A 27344-nucleotide genomic window follows, 5' to 3' on the forward strand; every position below is an offset into this window, starting at 1 on the left:
GATCTCTGTCAGTCTTTTCTAATGTTCAAGTCTCGCAGGCATTCAAAGCTGTACTGAATGCGCTTGCTTTTAACATGTTCATTTCGGTCTTATAGCTGATTTGCTTGCTTCTCCAGATGTTATTGATTCCTACCATTACCGTACTGTGCTCTTATGCCTTTCATCATTACATTCTATCATCGCGGGCAGTATAACAAAACGCTTCCATTTGAATCGACTGCTCTAAGTTGGATGATCGCTGTTGCGGGATGATCCTGATCGGTCATGCGGAACAGCCACTGGATGGATCGATGGTCTTCTGTTCCATCGGCGAGTAGTCGGAAGGGATTGGTTGGGGAATTCGAACGCGAATGCGCAGGGTGTTTTTCAAGGGATTTGACGACCGAAAGGAGGTTCTAGAAGGAGGGGTGCCTGGAGAGGTTAAGGGCCGTTGAAGAGCTCCCAACGCGTAGACCGCTGGACCGTACGCACCATTGAAGGTGTAAATAAAGAAGCTGACATTCAAGAAACTTTACTTGACGCTTGTTGTCCCCCAAGGCGATGCCTATCCAAGACAGAGGACACGTCCGCTACCAACAGAGTGAGCTCGTCAAAGCTAAAACGGAAAGCGTGGGATGGGTAACTGTTAAAAATTCGGTCACAGTTCATATGATCACTGTTACATTGCATTTATGGCTTTATTTTGGTGATTTCTAAAAGTTTTTTGGTTTGGCCATGTTTTGTTTATTGTAGTACTGATGGCCTTAATCTAAGTTTTCTTGTTGTTGTTGTTTGACTTGCATCCCACTCGGATTTTTGCACACAGCGTTGGTGTGCAGTGCTATTTCAGGAATATTTTGATGTTTTTTCCTGGATTTTCTGTTTGCACAGTCACTTAGTCACTTTAAGATGTTTTCTTGTTCATGTTTTTGTTTTTTTGTTTGTTGCGGTTGCACCCGATTCAAGAGCAGAATGGCTCACAGGGCTATACCAAATAAATGAAACTAAAAACTAAACTAAAAGAACAAAGCGAAACACGGGAGCCACCAGCAGAACTGCACTCAGTTGGCGAGATGTTAACTACCTGGCCTGGTATACAGGAGGTCGTGGGTTCGATCTCGACCCCGATGCCTGCTGTATATTTGGAGTTTGCGTGTCTCTCTCTCCGTGGTCGCGTGGATTTTTCTCCGGACCCTCTGGTTTTTCCCGCCACATTTAGAATTAACACCACACGTTTAGAGTCTTTGGCTGCTGTACATGTCCACGTGATAAGTCACTTCGTTGGCTATCATTTGTTGGCCAAGTCTCTTCTAAAAAAGAGCTACGTAGTTCAGCGGGCCTTACCTGGTCAAATAAAAATAATATTTGAATTATTTTGTTATCCAAATGAATGAGAAATGCTGAAGCATACCTTAATTTATAATGCATGTCGGTTTAAGCGACCCATATTTCAGTCCCAAAAGCGTAGCACAAATGAAGTCAAGATCTTGATCAATCGAAGGTTGAGAAACAAAATCAAGGTCGTCACATCCCTCGTCTGCGTAAGAAAGACAGAAAGACTGTTGTGACTGCGGTGGAACGAGAAGCCTGCGACTGTGAGGAGTCCCCACTGTGAGGATCCAGGACACTGTGAGGATCCAAGACATTGTGAGGATCCAGGACACTGTCAGGAGTCCCCACTGTGAGGATCCAGGACACTGTGAGGATCCAGGACACTGTGAGGATCCAGGACACTGTGAGGAGTCCCCACTGTGAGGATCCAGGACACTGTGAGGATCCAGGACACTGTGAGGATCCAGGACACTGTGAGGATCCAGGACACTGTGATGATCCAGGACACTGTGAGGATCCAGGACACTGTGAGGATCCAGGACACTGTGAGGATCCAGGACACTGTGAGGATCCAGGACACTGTGAGGATCCAGGACACTGTGAGGATCCAGGACACTGTGAGGATCCAGGATACTGTGAGGATCCAGGACACTGTGAGGATCCAGGACACTGTGAGGATCCAGGACACCGTGAGGATCCAGGACACTGTGAGGATCCAGGACACTGTGAGGATCCAGGACACACCCCTTGGCAGTTTCCGTGGGAGCCACTGGCTTTCTGTTTTGGGCCAGGGGAAGTTATACCATGAGGGTTATACCATGAGGGTTATACCATGAGGGTTATACCATGAGGGTTATAGCGTGAGGGATATACCATCAGGGTTATACCATCAGGGTTATACCATGAGGGTTATACCATCAAGGTTATACCAACAGGGTTATACCATCAGGGTTATACCATCAGGGTTATACCATCAGTGTTACAACATCAGGGTTATACCACGAGGGTTATACCATGAGGGTTATACCATGAGGGTTACACCATCAGGGTTATACCATCAGGGTTATACCATGAGGGTTATACCATGAGGGTTACACCATCAGGGTTACACCATCAGGGTTACACCATGAGGGTAATACCATCAGGGTTATACCATGAGGGTTATACCATGAGGGTTATAGCATGAGGGATTTACCATCAGGGTTATACCATCAGGGTTATACCATCAGTGTTACAACATCAGGGTTATACCATGAGGGTTATACCATGAGGGTTATACCATGAGGGTTATACCATGAGGGTTATACCATGAGGGTTACACCATCAGAGTTATACCATGAGGGTTATACCATGAGGGTTATACCATGAGGGTTATACCATCAGGATTATATCATCAGGGTTATACCATGAGGGTTATACCATCAGGATTATATCATCAGGGTTATACCATCAGGGTTTACCTCGATGAGTTATATCACTGCCTCATAGCCTTCATCACACCATGTGGATGATATAAAAAAAAAACAATTATTTTTTATTGTACCAGGTAAGGCCCACTGACCTGCTATGTCGCTCTTTTTCAGAAAAGATCTGGCTAGCAAAAACGATAGCCCAACGATGTGGCTTATCATTCCGTGGAAATTGAAATCAGCCAAATACTCCTCAGAAACGCCCGCCGATTCTAAATGTGGAGATAAAAAACCGGAGGACCCAGAGAAAGATCAACGCGGCCGCGTCGAACCCACGACCTCCTGCATACCAGGTGAGGTAGTTAACATCTCCAAGCCACCGTGGGCGCAGGAGACATTTGCCGAAAAGTGCCCCATAATGTTTTGTTCTTTAAAGGCCCACAAGCGTGATTGACTAATATATTGAGTTTGTCTCTGTGGTCAATTAGATAGGGGTCGCAGTTTGACACATAAACCGTGTAACACGTGCACACGCACAGCCTGGAGGTTATACTCTTCTGATGTACTGAATGCAAAGGCCAGGCAGTGACCTAGAACAATGATCCAGCACTGGGAGATAAAACGTAGATCCGTTTTTTCAAGAAACGCGCCACAGATTGAAACTTTCAAATAAACCAGCGGAGACCATCGCTTAAGAACAGGAATGCACTTTATTGTGTAGTTCTGTACAAAGATTTAGCACCGTTTCAGAATGCAGTTATAGCATGCAAGTGCCAGAGCAACCATCCATTATTAATAACAGCACCATGTAGCGACAAAGCTTAGCGTTCCCTTCCACTGAGGGAAGACCCCCTCCGTCAGCTGCCCGTGTGTCTTAGTTGGTCTCTTTTGTAACACACGCAAGAACAGCAAAAAGAACAGCCACAATAGTACTGTAATATGCTTTAAGACACGTGTGTGTGTGTGTGTGTGCGCATAAACACACAAAAACACAGCTGCAGTCACAGTAACAATATCAGCAGTTCACCAACAACTCTCGAGTCTCAAATGTTATGTATTTCTTCTGGAAACTGCAAGAATAAAAAAAACCCTGATATTTAAATTAATACAATTTAAAACCCATTTTCCCATTTGTTTTGGTGGTAAAGCGTTTTTTTTATTTTAAAGTAAGGAACACGCATTTGCAGGATCGTGGCATGCCCGCGTCTTCTGTTGTGACAATAAATAATGAGGCTTAAAGACCAATGGTGCGAAGCGAGGGAGCCTTTTGCGACAAACGCGTGGCTACCATTCGCAGTCGTCGCCGGAGCTGCAGTTGAGAGGGCCCAGTCCTGCGCGCATCGGTTGCACAAAGCAACTTGAAGTGAGTGCAGGGCACTCCTCTACTTACGAACGAGTTAAGTTCCAGAGGTCTGTTCGTAAGTCGATTTGTTCGTAAGGCCAACTTTACCTCTGTCAATTCCAAACGCGTTGTTGTACACTAAACACGGGGGACTGGCTTTAAAAGTTGTGGAATCTCCTGAAGATGTCGATGCCACCACCGCCGTCTATTGCGCGGCAGTCGAACTTACGACTCTCGGTCCGAACAGGCAACTGGACTGTGCGGACAGGTTTCTTCGTATCTCTGAAAGTTCCTAAGTCGAGTGTTCGTAAGTAGAGGAGTCCATGTAACTAAATTCCTCCCCCCCCCCCTTTGGTTTGTCGATGCAAATTTGTTAAAGAGCAAAACGATCACGGCCGTGTTTGTCTAATGAGTGCCACACCGACCTCGGGTGTGAATGGCAATCCAATGAGACACTGCGTTAACACAATTTCATCCTTTCTCTCACACCTGTTTCCCCCCCCCCCTCCCCCCGAGGGATCGTACCGTAACTATTATTGCAGTGCCCTGTAACATTATTGCAACCCGAGCAATAACAACAACAAACCCCCATGTTCTATCACTACACGTGACATCATCGTCCTAGTTTAGTGACACGCTCGTCTGCTGGCGGTTCGGCCCAACTCTTTTCAGTTGCTCAATGTTGATTTGAAAACATATATATGAATAACAAAGGCGTGGTGGGAATAGTAAGAATGCATCTTCGGACAAGAACAGCTGCCATTTAGTCAGCAACGTGCCGAGGAACCCAGCCGTCCTGCCCCGGCACAGATGCTTCACGAACTGTGAGCCCCGCATTCCACACAGGCCTCGTGGGTGCTGTGGGCTCCCTTCGCCCACAGTGTTCAGCGCTAGGCACTGGAAGTGATCCCATAGACCTTGATCTCATGCCCATACATTGATCTCATGCCCATACATTGATCTCATGCCCATACATTGATCTCATGCCCATACATTGATCTCATGCCCATACATTGATCTCATGCCCATACATTGATCTCATGCCCATACGTCGATCTCATGCCCATACTACATCTTAAAGTACAGTGGTGCGTACAGGTCACCGTGAGGATATACAGACTTGATTTTTTGCCAGTATCAAAGTATGGAAAAATATGAATCGGTTTTACCCTTTCTGCTCACCCCGAGCTATAATTGCTCCGATAGTGGCATTGTCTCTGTTCGCCTTCTGGCGTTCTCTGGTCTGACACCGGTGAGATGACCCTCTAAAGAAGGCTGCTGTCTCTGCTGGAGGCCGATCAGTTTCAAGGACAATGAATATATTACCAGATAATGTTTGTTTGCATGTTCACCACAAGTACCGTGTGTGGTTAATGCAGTACACGATCCCTCGCAAAAAGGTTTCTATTCGGTGTTTGAACATCTTAACACGACTACTGTTTTATTGGCAGAAAAGCGGTAAAATCCGATTCTTATTTTTTCAGACTTGGATCATCGCGCGATCAAAAAAGAGCACCACCTTTTTGACAAAGTCAACGGTGGTTGTCCTACAGACAGACTCGTACCCTGCCATAGGCATGTGGAATGTCCACTACTGACCCAGGGCTGTGAACGGGAGATGAACTCCGCCTCAATTCTCGTTTGAGCCAAACATCTATTCGATGTCATGGGGGGGGGGGGGGGGATCAATGTTATGAAGAGGCTCATTGCGATGGATGAAGACCTCTTAGCGTATCGGAATAATGTCAAATTAAAGGCAAATGTAACAGATTTGATTCCAGTAATCTGATAAGCACTGAATGGTTGAAATGCTCTACAATGCTTATACCAGCAGTTCTTCTCAACCTTGCTTGGACTACAGACGACCTCGACATCAACAGCACTGGCCATGAAGACCTCCAGCTCTTAATTATGAACTCATACAGCTCCCATATATAAAAAGTCAGTTCGCAACCCTCTGGTTCAGAGCCCAACCCAAATTCAATCTTCCATTCTTTAACTTTTAAAGACGAGAGTGATAGAGAGGGGAGGTCGCAGACAGGCTGAAAGGGGAGCTGAATACGACCCCAGGTGTTAGCTGTATTTAAAACCATCGGTTGTTAGCTTACCGTGCGTTGCAATCGCGATCATAGTCTGGCGTCATAGCGAAGTACAACTACAAATAATAGAGAATTTTCGTATAAACTTCATTCCGTAAACATATCTGAAACGTGGGCGTACTGCACGGCGTCCATCGACAGAGCCTTTTTCGTTCTGAAGGCCTGCAGGGCACAGTTTTGCGCAGATGGACTCGCTCGGACGGACTCGGACGGGACTCGCTCGTATGGACTAAAACAGACTCGGACTCGCTCAGACGGACTCGGACTCGTTCGTATGGACTAAAACAGACTCGGACTCGTTCGTATGGACTAAAACAGACTCGGACTCGTTCGTATGGACTAAAACAGACTCGGACTCGCTCGTATGGACTAAAACAGACTTGGACTCGCTCGGACGGACTTGGACGGGCTCACTCATTTGCTCGCGCTGCCCAGCTCTGGGGACTCCCTGCCAGTGCTGTCTTTTCTCATGTTCCCATAACTTCGTTCACTTCAACAGACGCCTTCTCGTCCGCTATTAGTGCTCGGGAGTTGCTGGCAGTTTTTTTTATTTAAGGGGGGGGGGGGGTGCTGTGTTCAACGATCACAAAGGAGCACTGTGAACACAGCGCCCATTCACAGATGTACAACCGATAGTCCGGGGCTGAGATTATGCAGATGTCGACTAATGCAGGGCCCAGGAAGTTAAAGATACACTTACACCAGAATGAGTGGTTACGATGTACAAGAATGGCAACGTGAAATCATTGCAGGAATTCTGACATAGTCGCGTTATGGACCGTGCGGCGATATTAATTGTCGCGGCAATTTGCGATGCGATGCAGATAAGGTGTGATGGGCGGGTGGACTTGGGTCAGAGAAAGCAATGCGTGCCTGCGTGTGTGTCTGCACTGGCCAATGCATCAGAGTTCGTTGTTCAGATGGCAGAAAGGATGTCAAATTTATTTATTTATTTACGTAGCGTCCAAATGCTAATAAAACATCTCAAGACGCCTCACAGCAAAGACTGAGATTAGCTTTAATGCGGCCGAGTTGTTATGCCAATGTGTGTTATGACGACGTGGTATCACACTGGCTAAGTGGTCACCACGATCGGTGAACACACAGGGCCAAAGCGTTCGCCTTGTTGTAGGTGGTCCAGTGCGAGGGTTTCGTGAACTTTTCCACAGGCCCAGGCCAGGACAAATTTTCTCAGGTCACAGCCTCGGTCTCATCAAAACTGTAGGAGTCTCCTGCAATAAACTTCTACACAAAACTGTCGTTAGATCTCAGTAGAAATCAATTCCTGCGCCCCCCCTCTCCCTTGCCCCCTGAACACAGAAGCCAATTCCCAGACTGTCGAGGTCAAGTGCTGGACAGGTGGGCCACCATAGCCAGGGAACATGTGACCACACGGCCATAGGATGTCCTGGGCACAAGGTGGCACATGTGGCAACGTTTAAAGCCACCGGCGGGGGCCATGTGCTTACACTGGCAGGCCCAGGTTGGCAAGTTGACGTGAATGCAACTGGGCCCCAACCCAGACGAATGCATGGAACGGTAAAAGTGACGCGTGGCACGTTTTGGCAAAAACAAAGAGATTTGAGGCAGCGAGGAACAAAAGCATCGCGAATAATGACAAATACTTATATCTCTTAGATCCTATGATGCTTATCGGGTTATAGATGGCTTTCGGTACGGTGTCCATTTACGCCAAGGCAAAGTGTTTCCAGTACAGATGGTTAAAGGGTGGAAGAGGTTCTGTCAACGTGCATGTATTTTGGTGCTCAAAGTTAAACTCTCCCGTCAAGCGGGTCCGTTAAGCATTCTGAACGTGTGCCGCGTGTCTTTAAAATACTCGCCTGCGTAGAATCGCCCGCAAGATGCACTCGGGTATTTAATAACGATACTTGCATGGGGGGCTGCGTGGTCCCTCTCTGCATTCATAAGGATAGGGCCTCGCTAAGGTGAATGTGGGATGCTTAGCGTAATGGCGTGGTCCCTCGAGTTCATTACATTATCCGTGACCGTCATTATCCGTGACCGGGAGCCTTTTACACCATCTCCTCCAACCACCAAATTAGCTATTACTGTATTCATAAACCTCTAACTGCAATGATTACATTTTATATATTAAATGACCTTTACATATTAACTATGATATAAAAAATTATTTAGGTTCAGACAAACATTAAACTACAATTACTTCGGTAATTCTGAAACCACGAGCTAAGCCGATGTAGTTTTGTTCTTCTCTTTAGCTCGGGTTCCGAGTTGTATATTTAATTCCATATGGACATCAACTGCACTATCACAACCTCAAACTCACTCTGTGCACTATACAGCTGCTTCACAACTGAAAATTACAGAGGAAAAGTGTCTGCTACTGAAGTACACATTTACACCGAGGGTCTACATTTCCCGTTTTTGCGAGATCAAACGAATTGACGGCTACTGCGCCAATCTAAAGCATGAGAAATGCGAGCGTGGCTGCTGGTTGATAACCAGAGGACACCAATGCAGGTGACTCATGCCTGCGAAATAAGGCCTTGGGACAGTGAACAGGCCGCTGAGAGCGGAAAGGCGTTAGCAACACAGGACCCACTCTACACCCTTGGATCAAATGGTACTCAGGTTTTAGCAATGTCTGAACTGTGGAAACATAGATATTGTAATACCAAGCAGGGCAATATGTGGATAATTATCCTGTTGCCTGCTTGTGCCCACTTATCACTTTGTCAGCTGCCTAAGGCTCACCACAGAGTTAGAATAAAATAGTTTTGACCAATAAATGTGGCAGGGAATGCACTGCGACTTGATTCAAATTTAGCAAACATCTCCACTTACTCAATCAACCCATGACCGTCTATCTGTGTGTATTTGTGTAGGCACGTCTTTGTATATGTGAACGAGTGTGCACGTGCGCCATATAATATTTGATCATACGTTATGGTAATACTGCATTTTAGCATCTACGATGTGCCCGTGTAAGGAAGATATAGAGGCACCAAGGAATAAACGTTTGTGCTTTCCAAACACTGGTGGAGGGGGTCGGGGGGGGGGGATTTGCCGATCAGTAAAGTTAGTCTGCTACAACTCTGAAGTAAACTAGGCCAATTCAGTGGTTACTGATGGTATGCATATGATAATAATGATGACTGTATGGCTAACGCAGATGGCCCAATGGAATAACGACGTGTCACGAGGCGTGGGAAGGTATCGTCTGGGCAGGAGAGGGGTTTACGCGTCGGAGGCGGGGGAGGCGGGGGAGGCGGGGGGGGGGGGGAGCGAGTGCGGCGGTGGCCTCAGACCGCGAAGAGGAGGAAGCCGGAGAAGGAGGAGTGAATGTGATCGGTGGAGTAGAGGCCATCGGCCTGATCAGAGGGGATCTGGATGAAGACCTGGTCTCCTGGGCGCAGCTCCACCACCGAGCTGCCCGACGCCTGGTCCAGTGTGCCCTTCTTGTACTCATCGAACGTGAACATGACGGGCACGCCGTTCTTGAAGAGCGCCACCCACACATTGGCGCCCTTGACGTGCACGTGGTAGGCGAAGTAGTAGACGCCCGCCACCTCGCACGTGAACACGCCCGTCAATGGGTTGTAGTGGCCCTGCCCATTGTAGATGACCTTGTCGAACTTGATGGGCTGCCCGGCCGGAGGGAACGGAGCTGACAGGCGGGCCGTGAAGGCCGACGCGGAACCCGCCGTCAAGGGAAGCACGTTGGCCTGGCCGTTCCCGCCCTGGCCCTTGTCGTACTTGCCCTTTTGGCCCCTGTATTTTTGCGAGCCTGCCTTCTGGCCGTCTGAGGCGCCTGCCACAGCCGCGCTGTCGGGGAAGTCTCCAAAGCCGGCCTGCTGCCCCACGCCAGGAAGGCCAGGCGGGCCTGGTGGGCCGGGAAGACCGGGCGGACCCTGAGGGCCCTGAAGACCTGGATTTCCCGCGGGCCCCGATGGGCCTTGTAGGCCTTGCTTGCCTTCTCCTTGCGGCCCTGGCAATCCCGGCACCCCTGGCTCTCCTTTTGGCCCCTGGATTCCCTGTATGCCGATAGGGCCCACAGGCCCTGGCATGCCTGGAATTCCGGCCAGGCCTCTGGGTCCCGGCTGCCCAGCCAGGCCAAGTTCTCCTCTACCCCCAGGTGCGCCGGTTATACCTGTACGCAAGGAAGGGAAAATGTACACATATGGCAAAAAATTACTATAATTGTGTTTCACTAAAACAATGTTAGTATAAATCTATACAAATGTTTTGTCTTACATTCTCTAAGTCCAAAGTCCTATTTTTAACTTATAATCATCAGGGCATTATGTCATGGTTCATGTGCAAGCAGTCTCAGCTAGGTTCGGTTTTCCTGTGGTGATTTTTACACAGCGGCTTAGAGATATTTGTGTCCCAAGCATTGCTCATTCAAACCAGCAATTTGCTCAAATTGCCACCTGACACTGCCTTGCAGAATTGTCAGAACAGCGTCAAACCACTTCCTGTCATATGTTTTCCTGATGTACATCATCGAATGACCAGGATGGAACGTCGATCAAAATACGACTTTACAACCATCCTTGATTCTGCCCCTGACTAGGCCACACCTGTGTCGTGTCGTTGTGGGCCAAAATAATACAGCATGATGCCACATGGACTGACAGAAGGATATCAGTCCTGTCGATGGTCACTCGATCGCCACTCCATAATTGTCACAACTTGTGGTAGAGGACTTAAGTTTCCCCACTCCTTACTCACCTGGAAGTCCCTGGTGTCCTTTGTGGCCTGGTTCACCCTTGAGTCCAGGGGCCCCGGGCAGTCCTTTGGGTCCTGGCTCTCCAACATCTCCCGGCAGGCCTCCCTTCCCAGGCAGGCCATCGAGTCCTGGTTCGCCTCTCGGCCCTTGCAGGCCAGGTGAACCCATGTGCCCTGGTTCGCCTTTAAATCCCGGCAGACCGCCTCCTCCTGGTGGACCCTGAGGGCCTGGCAGTCCTGGAAGGCCTTTGTCACCCTTGGGCCCTAAGGGGCCTGGCAGCCCAACGTGACCAGGTGCACCCTTGATGCCAGGTTGGCCAAGCTGTCCGCCCAGCCCACGATCCCCTTTGGGGCCCGGCAGGCCCTGCTTGCCAATGCCTGGGAAGCCCGGTGGCCCAGGCATCCCGGGTAGGCCTTGATGGCCCTTATCCCCTGGAGGTCCCTTTAAGCCAGGAAGACCATCCAAGCCAGGCTTGCCTTCACCTGGCATTCCCATAGGACCAGGAAGTCCAATTGGCCCTGGAGGACCCATAGGCCCGAGCTCCCCATGTGGCCCAACAGGTCCAATTGGGCCTGCCTTACCCGGCATGCCGTCATAGCCTGGTTTTCCTTCGCCTGGCAAGCCTGGCTGACCGGGTGGTCCAATGGGGCCTGGTAGGCCTCTCGGGCCCGGGATGCCCTGAATCCCATGACCATTTTCGCCCTTGAGACCTGACACGCCCGGCGGTCCTTGGTCACCTTTTGGTCCTGGCTGTCCCGCGGGCCCTGGGAGGCCCTGTGGCCCCAGGAGGCCTGGCTTTCCAGTAATAGACTGGCCTGATGGCCCGGGAAGGCCTGGAAGCCCAGGCAGGCCTTTGTGGCCTGGCTGACCTTGTGGGCCCAAGTCACCTTTGGGGCCTTGCTGGCCTCCGAGCCCTGGTTTTCCTGGCATCCCTGGCATTCCTGGTTTGCCAATGCTGGAGAATCCAGGAGGCCCTGGTGGGCCCTGTAGGCCACGAGGACCTGGCAATCCGTTTCCTTGGGGCCCAGGGGGGCCCTGTGGCCCTGGGGGTCCCCGTGCTCCCTGATCGCCTTGGTGTCCCTTTTCACCTTTAATGCCAGCCGGCATCACTGGGGCGACACCTGTTACACAAGCACACGCACATAGCCACTCGAGTTAATGCTCACAATTCTACCTTAATATTCATACAAAATCGCTTTTTTTAAATTTGTCAAAATAATATTTCAACTGCTATTGGTGAGAGGAAATAAAAAATATGTTTTGGAACACTGCAGCCAGCAATGCATCACGTTGTGTTGGAGAATGGCCTCTAAAGATAACATCCATAACTACTTCTGATCAATTCAATATACTGTACCTCTTTATCCACAATATGGACATGACAGCTTTCAATGTCATGAAAAAGTTGGCTCGTTGCACGGCAATGAAACTAAAAACATGTACATCTTAGAACTGGAATAAGATAAATAAAAACTAAAATACGTTTTTGGTATCAGGCTGAGGCCATAAGTTCACTCTACTTGAGAATGCAGTTTTATTGCAGACGGTGGAAACCTGGATCGGAAACCAGGATCTTAGCAGTACCGGCTCTGCCTCTCGCACCCCAGAGACACTCTACTATTTGACTATATTTTATTTTACCAGGTAAGGCCCACTGAGCTATATAGCTGTTTTTCAGATGCGACCTGGCCACATATGATTGCCGAATGAATCGGTGCATCACTTTGAAATTAAATAGCAGGCAAATTCTCGAAATGCATGTTTCTAAATGTGGAAGGGGAAAAAACGAGGAAATCATGCAAACTCCAAATTTACAACAGGTGTCAGGGTCGGGATTGAACCCACGAACTCCTGTATACCAGGCGGGGTAGTTAAAATCTCACAACCCCGGTATCCAGTGACCTCCAGGCCGGAGCGTCTCACGTGTGCGCACAGGTCACCCCCACTCACCCTTGTACTTGTCCTTGCCGGCCTGGGGCAGTTGCCCCGCCATCTGCCCTGCCTTGTAACCACCCTGAGGCTGCGGTTCCCATGCTCCGCCCGCTTTCAAACCCTGGCCCGGCCCCTGGTCCCATTGTCCAGCCGCCTGCATTGCACAAGCACACACCATCATCATAATCATCAGCATGCCTTAATTATACAGTGCCTGACACCTGCGTCGCACAAGCGCACACCATCATCATTATAATCATCCTCAACATGACCACCGTAACCATCACTGTCATTATGTATCATTTATTAGGCGGTGAACACTGCTATGCAGTCGCGCGTTCGCATATTGTCACAGAGATTCATGGTTCGAATCTACCGGGTGCCCCCAATTAACCCTGCAGGTGTAGGAACCTTTGAAATGCTTCACGCTATCTGCTGCGGAGTGGATTTCAAAGATTCCGTGATGTAATTTGCAAGAGTAGGCCATCGTGTCCCCACGTCACGGTCGTAAATCTGCCATCTTGTACGAAATATTTTCCTGCAAATTACTCGGTTGGAATATGCCCTCGGCACCATGACACGCACGCGAGGCAGGCGCATGTCCGTAATCCAGGGTTGTGGAGGCAGCGAGGGGTTGGTGGCTCCCAGCGCAAACGATGCGAAATTCCCTACTAGAAAAAAAAACTTACATTTGAAAAAATGTTAATTTTATTTATAATTTTGGGCTTTTCCCAACGTGACCGGGTGCGCTCTTGATGCAAGGTTGCCCAAGCTGTCCGACCAGCCCACGGTCCCCCTTGGGGCCCGGCAGGCCCTGCTCACCATTGCCTTGGCGGCCTTTATCCCTGCCGTCAGATTGCGTGATGATGAGGCCCAATGATTCACACGAAGCCCTCTCGCGCTGCTCACGTCCACGCCTTCTATATATTATTTTATTTACCAGGTAAGGCCCACTGAGTCATATAGCTCTTTTTCATAAGGGACCTGACCACAAATGATAGCTCAAAGAAGTGGCTTATTACGTGGACATTTATAGTAGCCAAACACATTAAACCGGTAATTTTGATTCTAAATGCGGAGGGAAAAACCGGAGGACCCGGTGAAAAATCCACGCGACCACAGGGAGAGACAGGAAAACTCCAAAAATGAAGCAGGCATCAGGGTTGGGATCAAACCCAGGACCTCCTGCTCCACAGTGCACTTCCGTGCGTCCACCCAACCCAGCCACGCGCAAGCAACGCGGCGCGTCTCACGCGCGCTTGCACGCTCCCCTCTCCAGCTCCCTCCTCATGCACGACGCCGTGCACGCCATGGAGGTTTGACAACGCACGTGGGTGCCCCGCTGTTCACAGAGACACGGCTCCCATCATCGTAATACTGCGCCGCCGAACAATGTCTGCTCGCTCTCGCGCAGAGATAGAGGGAGAACAACTCTGATGGCACCAGGATCCGCAGGCAAGTGGGAGGGTGGCTACGCAATGATGAGCCAATGAGCCGGTGCCAACAATTGATTAAGCCCTGTGGCCCTCTCTTTATTAAAGTGCTATCAGCCAATTCACGTGTGTTTATACATGTGGGAGAAAACCGAAACCCCCTGATAGAACCCTCGCGTGCGAGGGTGGAACACTATCCCATATAGATGGAACAGGCGGAGTCCACATTTTTGCTGTGCCGCCTTCTCCTTGGAAGCCAGGGAATGGCTCCACCTCGATGCCCACGGGAAGGGAATTTCGCATAATTTGCGCTGGGAGCCACCAACCCCTCGCTGCCTCCACAACCCTGGATTACGAGCATGCGCCTGCCTCGCGTGCGTGTCATGGTGCCGAGGGCATCGCATGTATGATGCCCTCAGCCTTGTCGAGACCACCGGCTCAATGGAGCTGAGCGTGCAGCCGTGTTGTTGTTTAGGCCGCCAACTGAAAAGACGTTGGACAAAGCAAACAAAAAAACGTGGCCTGAACGCTTTTTCCACTTGTGGTGGGTTTCCTCATAATTCACAGAAAAGCGTTTGACTTGCATTTCTCACGATGGCATCGGCCAAATATTCTCACGCGGGAGCCCGGCTGTCACTGAGTGAGGCTGTGCTGCCTATTACCGTGACGGGAAGACTTTTCCATTAGCATGAGGAACTTTGATGAGATTCAAGGAGCGCTTTCGTGCATGCTAAATGTGAATGCGCATTTATAGAGTGGAACAGATTTATGCGAGGAAGAGATCCAAGTGGTGGCAGCTCGAGCGATGGAATGCATCGTAATGATGGGAATGCGGCAAACTCGGCGGCATCGGATGGGCTGACTCGGGGGGTGGAGGGGGGATTCTGGAACGAACATCCTTTTTCCTCAGCCATCCCCAGCAACGATTATAATAATTGATCAATTATTATTATAATAATGCCGATTGTGCAGCCAGGAAAGCCTCGCTGGGTCTCGTTCACGCCACTTCAAGAGGAGTGCCGCCACCACATTGGGATGTTCGGCGATTTAATTTCCACTCGCAGCGAGGAAGGCAACCGCAGACCTTGCGCTGAGCCCAAGGAGGGCGACACTCATCCCCGCGCCTCTCAACACCTGGCAGGCCTCTTGCGGCCAACATCCCAAGACGTAACCGACGCTCGACCCCCGCTTCTTTTCCACGATCTCGCAAACATCGGGGGATGCATTCAAGGCGAGCAATGATTTTGTCTAACGCCGGTGGCCTCTATTGCTGCAGGAATCCTGCATCTCCGTGTTGGCATGTTAATGGAGAGAGCCCTGCACGCTGGGGATGTTCTCCCAGGTCCCTACTGGTGGGGAAGAGAGCGCTTTGATGTGGCGAACCCACGCCCGTTGTGATGAATCATCGTCATCGTCGACTCGTGACAGGAGACTGGCAGCGCAATCGGCATACAGATGGGAGTGCTTGAAAGCACGCCAAATGTTTTGCTTTACCGAGCACTTTACTGAGCCGAGGTCATCTGGGGATAATGAGTTCCCGCATGTGAGCGCGATGTACGGATACAAAACGGGGATCTCTGCTCGGTGAGCGACTCGGGTTCTCGTTAAAGCGCGCGACAAAAGTCACCACTTTCAGGGATTACGCACGATAAGTGGGGCTTATGACATCGCAGGATCGTCGCAAGGCTGACGGCGGTGGTGGCTTGGGGAGGCCCTCATCCAGCAGTGGATAGATGGATCGTGGCCGGTGATGAAGACGATTGTATAGACACGAGTTTGACGTACAGAGTGCTTGAATGCCAATGCATCTCTAGACAGTTAAACATGTAGACTTTCGCGACCAGTATTATTCATAAGAAATGTTGTGGGGGTTAGATCGCGTCATTATAAATTCTAAATGTTGTGGATTCACTCTTCAAACACACCGGTGGGCTGAAGAAGTAACTAATTGGCGTTTTGTTAACGTGACACATTTTTTACTGATTGGCCATGTCGGGTGGTGGAGGGTTGCGACACATTTATAATAACGAGATATCACCCAAAAACCTTTTTTTTAAACATCTCTAGACACTTGACGGCTGTGGGGTACATCACTGGCAAGCGACGTGATGTGATGGCGCGAACCGGGCTAAGGACATGGGGGAGACAGGAATGGTGATCCATAATAAAGGGGTTATTTTATTTGATCCCGTAAATATAAATGCGTCGTTAAACTCGCCACCACTCGACAGCCAATCAGCAAGGTTTGTCACGTAAACAAAACATGTCAATTCGTTACTAGTTCAGCACCACCGGTGTGTTGGAGAGTAAACCCACTACAACATTTACAATTCGAGTACCGTGACGTTTCACCAGTAATTAAAACCAGCATCATCAGGCGACAGCCAGAGTTGTGGATAAATCATCCTCCTGTTTCGGTTCTAAATGTGATGTTGTCACTGTGAGCCAATCAGGGTGTGAAGACCGAAGGGAGCTGGTTAATGCAAATTATAATGGTTATATATTATTGGTTGGGTTAATCGTGCTCGACTCATCATGTGGCCAATGGGCGGGACTACCTGAGTTGGTGGGTGGGGTCAACGTCAAAAGGGGCCAATCCACTGATTGTGTGAGTGGTGCTAGCGCTTGAGTGGGCGCGGCTATGTAAAAAAATGGGTGGGGCTGATGGACAGAGGGAGGGGCTTCCAGCTCCCGACATGTGCGTGTCGAGCCTACCAGAAATGTGTTATCTTTAAAAACGAAGCCATTTTTATTTTACCAGGTATAAAGCTATACAGCTCTTTTTGAGAAGCGACCTGGCTAGCACAAATTATAGCCCAACGAAGTGGTTTATCGTGTGGAAATTTAGAGCAGCCAAATACTCTAAACGTGTGATGTTGATTCCATATGTGGAGGGGAAAAAACCAGAGGACACAGAGAAAAATCCACGTGACCATGGGGGAGAGAGACACCGCAAACTCCAAATATACAACAGGCGTCAGGGTCGGGATCGAACCCACGACCTCCTGAATACCAAGCGAGACAGTTAAAATCCCCTAGCCACCGCAGCCCCCCCCCCCCCATCATTATCCGTGTGACCCCCTCGCGGGCGCACCGCCGGCTCACCTTCATCCCCGCGGCGGGCTGCTCCCACTGGTGCTGTGGCTGCTGATCCCAATGCGCCGGGAGGCCCAGGCCCAGGCCGCCCGCCTGGTGGTCCCAGGACACGGCCTTCAGGCCGGCCCCAGCCCCCAGCGGGGCCGCTTGGGCCTGCGGCTTGTACTTGTCACGGTAGTAAGCGCCGGCGCGACACGTGGGCAAGAGCACGGCGGCCAGCGCTAGCGCCGAGATGAGCGCGGCGCGTGGCCTGGTAGTCATAATCGCAACCTGCAGCCACCGACCGACGGGGGGAGGGAGAGACAGAGAGACAATGAGAGAAGTGCTCACGGTTGCAAGCCGTGTGCTCAGATGCATGGTGGGTTTCTCGATTATCCGTGGGCAGACCGTCCCCCGGGTTGCACATCAGCTGTGCTTATGCGCGCACACTTTGACGCGCGTGCGCCCTTAATCTATTGTCTGCTCCTCGCACATCGAGGGTCAGCGAATCCGTGCCCACGGTGACCTCAGACACGTCAACACGTGGGGCGAGCGCGCACCTTGAAGAAGCAATGGACGACAGAGGGCGCGTCCTGCTTGTTCACTCCGACTGCGTGGGGAATGCGATCAGGACCGTTCATCTAGAAGCGTGGTACACGATCCACGTTTTCGTTTTGTCCGAGCCGCCCCATTTCCCCTCCGTGAGCCCGGATAATGGAGAGTCGACTGTGCTGGACTATGTTTTAATGCGAGAGTCCATTCAGAGCTTTCGCACTTAGCAGTGCGACCCCACTACCGAGGGAATGACCCAACGGAAGGAGATGTAACGCAACTTTCTTCCGAGATTCTGTCGTACGACGCCCTCACACCAACACTCGGCGCGCCGCTCTCTCCCACGTGCCGTGCTGTAAGAGATGTCCATCGCGTGGCACTCCGACCGAGTTTTGTCATTTTCAAGGGCTGGCACTTGAGGATCTCGTCGAAACCCGGATAGCCCAGCGGGAGTTGGATCGGCGCGTTGGCTGTTATTGCCGTGGTCGGGGTCAGGTCGACGACTGCCCGAGTGCGTTCAGTCCGTGATAATAGTAATAATAATTCAAATGTGTAATGCGGATTCCATCTTAGGATCCCAATGCGCAATGCATGAGAAGCAGGAAACAAAAACAGAATCAGGGCGACCGACTTTAAAGAGATTGGTTTTCAAAGCAGACTTAAATATATCTACCAATTTCGATTAATGACCTTATTTGAAGTGGCAAATCGTTCCATAGCTTGGGTGCCACGCTAACAAAAGCCAGATCGCCAAAAGACCGCAATCTAGACCTGCGAGTGCTGAGCAGTTGGAGATAAGAAGATCTTAAGGTCCCTGATGGAAGAAATGAATGTATTAGTTCCTGCAAGTAATGTGGGCTGTCGTCCTAACAGTCTGGTCGACGAACGCAGTCGCACGTTCGGACAAACGCTCTGAGTTGTTCCGGGTTGGAGTGAGGGGCGCGCGATTGAACTTCATCAATATCTTTAGACATGTATATACCGTATGAAGCTAATTACCAATGTTGGTCTCCCTCGATATCTCTATTCAATGTCTGGGCTAGCATCATCAAAGCAGAGAGCACCACGGCCCATCGCCTGTTGATTCCCCCGTGCGCTTGGCATCGAGTCCTGCGCCGTGCGGTGGTGGCTATGCACGTGACCTGTAGCCCAGCACTGTGGACAAGGCGAGGGTTGGTGGATTGCATAAATGTCGCAAAACTCCCTTCCCGTGGGCGTGGAGGAGGTTGCTGTAACCCTGGCTTCCAAGAAGAAGATGGACCCGTATGGTGTGGACTCATCTCCATCTGGGATAGAGTGTTTCCCCCTCGCATGCGCGGGCTTTCTCCCGCACGTGTAAAGGCTGATCATTATATAACAATATAGATGTTACCGAAAGACCCAAGAATATAATATAGCAAAATGTTTTACCCTTTCTGGCAATAAAACAGGTGTTAATATGTTAAAACACCAAACAGAATCATTTTTTCAAGGAATCCTGTTTGCATTAACCACACGTACTTATGGCGAACATGCAAACAAAGAAATGGTCTGATAATAAAATATATGATGCATTGTCTTTGAAACGGATTGATCCACACCGTAGACAGCTTTCTTCTGAGGCTAGTCTCACAAACGGTGTGAGACTGATCATTGATTGGCTGAAATCATCTTCTGCGTGTGCCCCTGCGCGCATTGCGGATTGTGCAGCGTTGGGGATGCGGTGTGCACGAATCACGCCGCCGTGTATAGACACACACTCATCATTAACACGGAGAGAGATGTCAATGGTGCTACCCTCGTCATCAGCCTGTAATCGCGCTGAAGATCGACAGTGGTTGTTCTATGGGCAGGCTCACCCCCCCCCCGCCCCGCCCACCGCCATCGAAATGTGGAATTTCCACCGTTTGACTCGGGGATGTAAAAAGGAGATAGAGCAGCGATGCATCGGTCACGTGGCCTTCTGGGAGTGTTCCATTTCAGCATGATGTTGGTTCAACACAAGCAAACTCTGGACCACTTTCGACATGCAGTGTCTCATGAGCAGTTGAGGGGCCAGGTCTTTATGGGCAAGGACCCTCAATGTCAGATTGTGGGTTCTAGTTCGAGATAGATTTTGTGGAGATCGCACATTGAGGCGTAGGTTCTGATACCGATTATGCCTGCTGATGCTGATGACGATGGTCCTGATGTTGCTGATGATGATGCTGATGATCTTGATGCTGCTGATGATGCTGCTGGATGCTGATGATGCTGAAGCTGCTGCTGTTGCTGATGATACTACTGCTGATGATGCTGCTGATGATGCTGCTGCTGGATGCTGATGATGCTATGCAATGGCGCACCCAGAGACACGTTATTAGGAGGTAAAGTGTTCGCTATTTAAACACAAAGTCTCTCATTTTAGAAAACAATGGATTTGCATGTAACTTGGGGTTTCAATTGAATCACAGTAAATGTCTCTACTTATAACAAATCATGATTTTAAAAATGAATATATATTTACATTAAAAAAATAACTCATATCTCAATAATGATCTATGACATGGGATGGCCATCTAATCCCACGAGTGCAGCTCTGATGATGATAACGATGACGGCGGCGGTGGTGATTAATGGGATTAAGAGCTGGTCCGCTGCGTGGCATAAGTCACGCACGTGGCCTTTCTCCAGAAGCTATTGCGCAACGCTTGTGAGACTCTTCATCATCAGCAGCAGCAGCACCATCGCCGCTCGTGAGACTCTTCATCATCATCATCAGCAGCAGCAGCAGCACCATCACCGCTCGTGAGACTCTTCATCATCATCAGCAGCAGCATCATCGCCGCTCGTGAGACTCTTCATCATCATCAGCAGCAGCACCATCACCGCTCGTGAGACTCATCATCATCATCATCAGCAGCAGCAGCACCATCGCCGCTCGTGAGACTCTTCATCATCATCATCATCAGCAGCACCATCACCGCTCGTGAGACTCTTCATCATCATCAGCAACAGCAGCAGCACCATCACCGCTCGTGAGACTCATCATCATCAGCAGCAGCAGCACCATCGCCGCTCGTGAGACTCTTCATCATCAGCAGCAGCACCATCACCGCTCGTGAGACTCTTCATCATCATCATCAGCAGCAGCAGCACCATCGCCGCTCGTGAGACTCTTCATCATCAGCAGCAGCAGCAGCAGCACCATCGCCGCTCGTGAGACTTCATCATTATCATCAGCAGCAGCACCATCACCGCTCGTGAGACTCTTCATCATCATCATCAGCAGCAGCACCATCGCCGCTCGTGAAACTCTTCATCATCATCAGCAGCAGCACCATCACCGCTCGTGAGACTCTTCATCATCATCAGCAGCACCATCACCGCTCGTGAGACTCTTCATCATCATCATCAGCAGCAGCACCATCGCCACTCGTGAAACTCTTCATTATCATCAGTAGCAGCACCATCGCCGCTGCTGCTCCATGTCAACTAGGGCATCCAGGAGGAGGAGGGAGGCGTGCAGGGAGGGGTGGGCGAGTCCGCCAACGTTTGACTCTGCGTTAAAGGTTGCGTTAAAGGTGTCGCGTGAGCTGCCAACAGACGCCTCTGTTCGGAACAGAGAGTCGCTCAGACGAGGAGGGGAGGGGGGGTTAATTGGTCTCTGAATTAATTGGTGGCTGGAGATGAAGTCGGCTCTATGTGTGTGTGGGGGGGGTGGCAAGGATGTGGAGCGCCTTTCGCGGTGAACATTTTTCTCTATTGCGCAAAAGCGCCGCCGCCGTTTCCCAACTTGCTGGGGACACCGCGGGGCGAGAGGCGCCTCACGCGGTGCTGCTGGGCTGGGGACCCCCCCCCCCCCCAGCAGAGTGTGGGGGAAAGGCGCAGGAGCGGGTGGGGTGGCCAACACCACGCCCGGCCGCCTTTGTCTCCCCAGTGGCGATGTTTACACACCGCACCAGCTACTCATGCGAGGCTGAGTCGACCTCAACACCCCCCCCCCCCACACACGCACACCCGACATTAAATACACACACACACCCGACATTAAATACACACACACGACATTAAATACACACACACCCGACATTAAATACACACACACGCACACCCGACATTAAATACACACACACACACGCACACCCGACATTAAATACACACACACACGCACACCCGACATTAAATACACACACACGCACACCCGACATTAAATACACACACACACGCACACCTGACATCAAATACACACACACGCACAACCGACATCACACACTGAGAAAGACAAAGATCCGGCACGGCACACGAAGGGGTGGGTGGCCAACACCACGCCCGGCCGCCTTTGTCTCCCCAGTGGCGATGTTTACACACGCAGACCCGGCACATCACAAAGCTCCCCTGTGTAGCGCAGCGTAGCGCTAACCGCTACACTGCCGCTCCGCACATCACACACACAGAAACACACGCACACACAGGCACACACAAAGATAAAACAAAGATCCCCCATATAGCCTTAACAGACTGTAGGGGCAAGTGCTGTTAGCGAGCACCTATAAAGGCCGGAACGGTACACGAGGGGCTGGGTGGCCAGCACCACGCCCGACCGCCTTTGTCTCCCCAGTGGCAATGTTTACACACTGCATCAGGTACTAATTTGAGGCTGAGTCGATCTAGGGGAGGCCCGGGACCGGTTCAGATAATCGTCACTGGTGTTGGCCGTGAGCGGGAATCGAACCCGGGTCGCCAGGTTCATAGCGCAGCGCGCTAACCGCTACACTATCGCTCCCCACAGACACACAGGCATACACACAGGCATACAGACACACAGGCATACAGACACACAGGCATACAGACACACAGGCATACACACAGGCATACACACAGGCATACACACAGACACACACACAGACACACACAGACACACACAGACACACACACAGACACACACAGACACACACACACAGACACACAGGCACACAGACACACAGGCACACAGACACACAGGCACACAGACACACAGGCACACAGACACACAGGCACACACAGACACACACAGACATACATACACAGACACACAGGCACACACAGACACACACAGACATACATACACAGACACACAGGCACACACAGACACACACAGACATACATACACAGACACACAGGCACACAGGCACACACACATACACAGATACACAGGCACACAGACACACACACAGACACACACACAGACACACAAAGACACACACAAAGACACACACACATACACACACATACACACACATACACACACAGACACACACACACAAAGACACACAAAGACACACAAAGACAAAGACAAAGACAAAGACAAAGACAAAGATCCCCCATATAGCCTTAACAGACTGTAGGGGCAAGTGCTGTTAACGAGCACCTATGAAGGCCGGAACGGTACACGAGGGGGTGGGTGGCCAGCACCACGCCCGACCGCCTTTGTCTCCCTAGTGGCAATGTTTACACACCGCACCAGGTACTCATTTGAGGCTGAGTCGACCTAGGGGAGGCCCGGGACCGGTTCAGATAATCGTCACTGGTGTTGGCCGTGAGCGGGAATCGAACCCGGGTCGCCAGGTTCATAGCGCAGCGCGCTAACCGCTACACTACCGTTCCCCACACACAGACACACAGGCACACACAGACACGCATAGACATACACACACAGACACACAGGCACACACAGACACGCACAGACATACACACACAGACACACAGGCACACACACACACAGACATACACACACAGACACACAGGCACACACAGACACACAGGCACACACACAAACACAGACACACAGGCACACAGACACACAGACACACACACACAGACACACAGGCACACACACACACAGACACACAGGCACACAGGCACACACACACACAGACACACAGGCACACACACATACACAGACACACAGGCACACACAGACACACACATACACACAGAGACACACAGACACACACATACACACAGAGACACACAGGCACACAGGCACACAGACACACAGGCACACAGACACACAGGCACACACACACAGACACACAGACACACACACAGACACACAGGCACACACACATACACAGACAGACATACACACAGACACACACAGACATACACACAGACACACAGACACACAGGCACACACAGACACATACACACATACACACACAGACACACACAGACACACATAGACATACACACACACACATACACACACACACAGACATACACACACACACAGACACACAGACATACACACACATACACACACACAGACACACATACACACACAGACACACACACACACACACAGGCACACACACAGACACACACAGACACACACACACAGACACACATACACACAGACACACAGAGACACACAGGCACACAGACATACACACACACAGACATACACACACAGACACACACACATACACACACAGACACACACACACACAGACACACACATACACACACACAGACACACACACACAGACACACACACACAGACACACACACACACAGACACACACATACACACACACACATCGACACACATCTACTTTGTGCCGCGTTATTCCCCGCCCTCTCCTCTTTGCCAAAGCGTTGCTTGTGAAATTCTCAGCTACATGAATCGCAACCGCGTCCGTGTGCCACGTGCAACCTGACACACAGGGGACATCTGTGTGGATACGTTTAATTGCAAGCCAATTTCTTCATTTTAAAACATTTCTACATTCTCTCACAAAGAGCGCGTTTCAGCCGCGAGGCAATCGTCATCGAGTCCTGGGGGCTAAGACGCGGCCCTGGAGGTTTTTTAATTTCAATATTGGATTTGGCCGGACCAACTCCTCCGGTGCTGCGTGCCAACTCGACGTTTGTTCGCCGAGTCCTCCTCCTCGTACGGCAACAAATCTGAGCGCGAGCTGCTTCAATAAATAAGCCTCCCCCTCCCCTCCTGTAGCCATAAAACAAAAATCAGAGTATTTATTAATAACACGGAGTCCAATGAGCTATGAAGCGATGTTTTTCACAGATGTCCAATACCAACACAACCGCCATTCGCCACAAAGTGACGGTGATGTCACCACGGCGCCTGTGCCAGGCTAGGTGCACCTAGAGGGCTCGCTGCTGACAGGTCTCGGGACAGACTGAGCAGGTGCTGACTGAGATGACCGGTAGATGACACACACACACACACACGCGTGACTAGGCGACGTTTCGGGCATAGTGCGTCGACGGAATGGCCAGAGAAATGCGATGAAATAATAAGTTTCAGACTCGCCCTACACTCACCAATTTCACCATGAGGCCGTGTTACATTTGTAAATTGATGACTGTTCTTGTTGTTTTATGTTCTCGAGGAGTCTTAAATCGCACCGTTAGCGATGATCAGGCATCGCGTACTGCAATGCAATACTCGCCAGTCGCCTTGGCGCTGGGCGTGTGTGATCTCTTTGTGAAGGTATCTCTGGAGAGAGATGTACGGAGATCTCGTACCAGTTCATAGCCCTTGGACAATCCACTGCTGGATCACAACAGTTTCCCCGCGCCGTGTCAGTCACGGGGTGTCGTTTGCCCAAACCTCACCGCGCTGCTTCAGTGCGGGTTGGAAGTAGACACCGTAGAACTACTCTTGAACGAGACGGGTTACGTACGTCTCGCTCTCCACAGCCCACCGGCTCCCACGAGCCCAAGCTTCACTCTGCACCAGCAGCGACACGCGTGGCGGCCTCATCAGCAGGGGCGGTCATTTGATTTGATGTCTTGACGGGAGAGAGAGGGGGGGCGGTCCTTGCCGTGTGACATCTGGCGGTTCACCGGCGTCGATTCGGGCGGGCCTGGCACTGCTGATGAGACGCAGTGCCAGGCCCGCCGCCGACGGCTCGCCTGGATGCGCTTCCAGGCGAGCCGTGGGGCCAATGGGTTCGATCCCGACCCTGACGGGTGTTGTATATTTTTTCAGTTCGCATGTTACTCTCCCCGTGGTCGCGTGGATTTTTTTCTCCGGGTTTCCCCTCCACATGTAGAATCAACATCACGCGTTTAGATGATTTGGCTACCGATGGTTGAGGCGATGCGAACCCCCGGGAGTTGAAATTTAGCCTGATCAAGAGCGTGACTAGGCAGAGGCCATCATCAGCGCGCTACCCCCTCGAGACCAGCGCAGCAATCGTGGGCAGCAGCGCCCGCTCAGCACTCGGATTTCCCGAGCCACTCACCCGGGTACCTTCTCGGTGCCACTCCGGCCCGTGGCACCGCGTGGGTGACACGGGCCCCCTGGTGCAAGGCATTAAATGAGAACCCCACCACCGTCCCTGTCCAATGTCCCCTATTCGTAGCGCGACGCTTGGGCCTCTCCGACCCCGCGGACGTCTGGGCGCAGTTGCACCGCCTGCACACTCGATAGCTACGCCGCTGTGATTGCGCAGGGCGAGCGGGGAGCGGTGTGACCCGGGGTGACGGCGGCTGCGCTCACGCGAATTCCTTCTCCACAACGGAGGGGTTTGTGCTTTTTTTGTGTTGAATGTTTTTATTTCTCAGTTCAAAGAACCTCAGATTTTATTTGAATTGCACCATTAGCGCCACGTCTCTGAGCCAGTGCACCCCACCCACCTTGTGTCACGGTGGCTAGGAGATGTTCACTCCCTCGCCTGGTGTGCAGGAGGTCGTAGATTCGAGCCCGACCCTGACGCCTGCTGCTGCTGTATATTTGGAGTTTGCGTGTCTCTATCATCATCACGGTGTCTAGGAGATGTTAACTACCTTGCCTGGTATGCAGGAGGTCGTGGGTTCGATCCCGACCCTGACGCCTACTGCTGCATATTTGGAGTTTGTGTGTCTTTCTCTCTCTCCGTGGTCGCGTGCATTTTTCTCCGGGTCCTCCGGTTTTCCCCTCCACATTTAGAAACAACATCACGTGTTGAGAATGAGAATACTGGGCTCCTTTAAATTTCCACGTGATAAGCCACTTCGTTGAGCGATCATATATGACCAGGTCGCTTCTGAAAAAGAGCTGATAGCTGAGTGGGCCTTACCTCGTAAAATAAAACATAGTTTAGTTCATTTTGTTTAGTTGAACTTGAAAAAATGTTTAGTTCATTTTGTAAATTGGTAAAAAAATATATACATGTTTTTTACGAGTTTCACAATTTTTGTGTCAGAGAATCGCTGCAAGTTTTGAAGCCCCTTTCGCTCGGCCTGTGACGTGCTGCTGCTGCTGCTGCGGGGAGAAGCCCCCAGCGCATTGACAACCCCGGGGTTTGTTTATCGTTGGGCGGCCAAACCCCGCATTGGAACTCGGGGCGGGCAGTCTCAATGGTGCGAGCCTCAGCGCCCCAACAGGACCGCACGGCCACCCCCTCTCTCATTGATTCCCCCAGCGCCGCTCTTTGACTTTTATTGCGGTCAGCTCCATTGGATGGATTGATGTGAGGGTGTTCCGGGGGCGGCGTGCGGAAAAACACGTGTTCTCTGCAGCTCCGG

General features: G+C 50.8%; 1 protein-coding gene across 1 annotated transcript in view; it reads right to left on the minus strand.

Moving 5' to 3' along the window:
- Positions 1-3411: 3411 nt before the first annotated feature.
- The window catches only part of LOC142931112 (uncharacterized), a 49446-nt gene continuing 25513 nt past the window's right edge, over positions 3412-27344 (minus strand). Inside the window, exons 2-5 of the mRNA XM_076074574.1 lie at positions 17346-17606; positions 12826-12961; positions 10878-11996; positions 3412-10293 (exon numbers count right to left, since the gene is read on the minus strand). Of these exons, the coding sequence (XP_075930689.1) occupies positions 9446-10293; positions 10878-11996; positions 12826-12961; positions 17346-17597 (2355 nt within the window). The 5' untranslated portion in view covers positions 17598-17606 and the 3' untranslated portion in view covers positions 3412-9445. The remainder of the gene's footprint in view (positions 10294-10877; positions 11997-12825; positions 12962-17345; positions 17607-27344) is intronic.

The sequence above is a fragment of the Petromyzon marinus genome, chromosome 49 (genome assembly GCF_048934315.1).
Source record: "Petromyzon marinus isolate PM22_M1 ecotype Great Lakes invasive population chromosome 49, UKy_Petmar_22M1.pri1.0, whole genome shotgun sequence".
In the NCBI taxonomy this organism is placed as follows: Eukaryota; Metazoa; Chordata; class Hyperoartia; order Petromyzontiformes; family Petromyzontidae; genus Petromyzon; species Petromyzon marinus.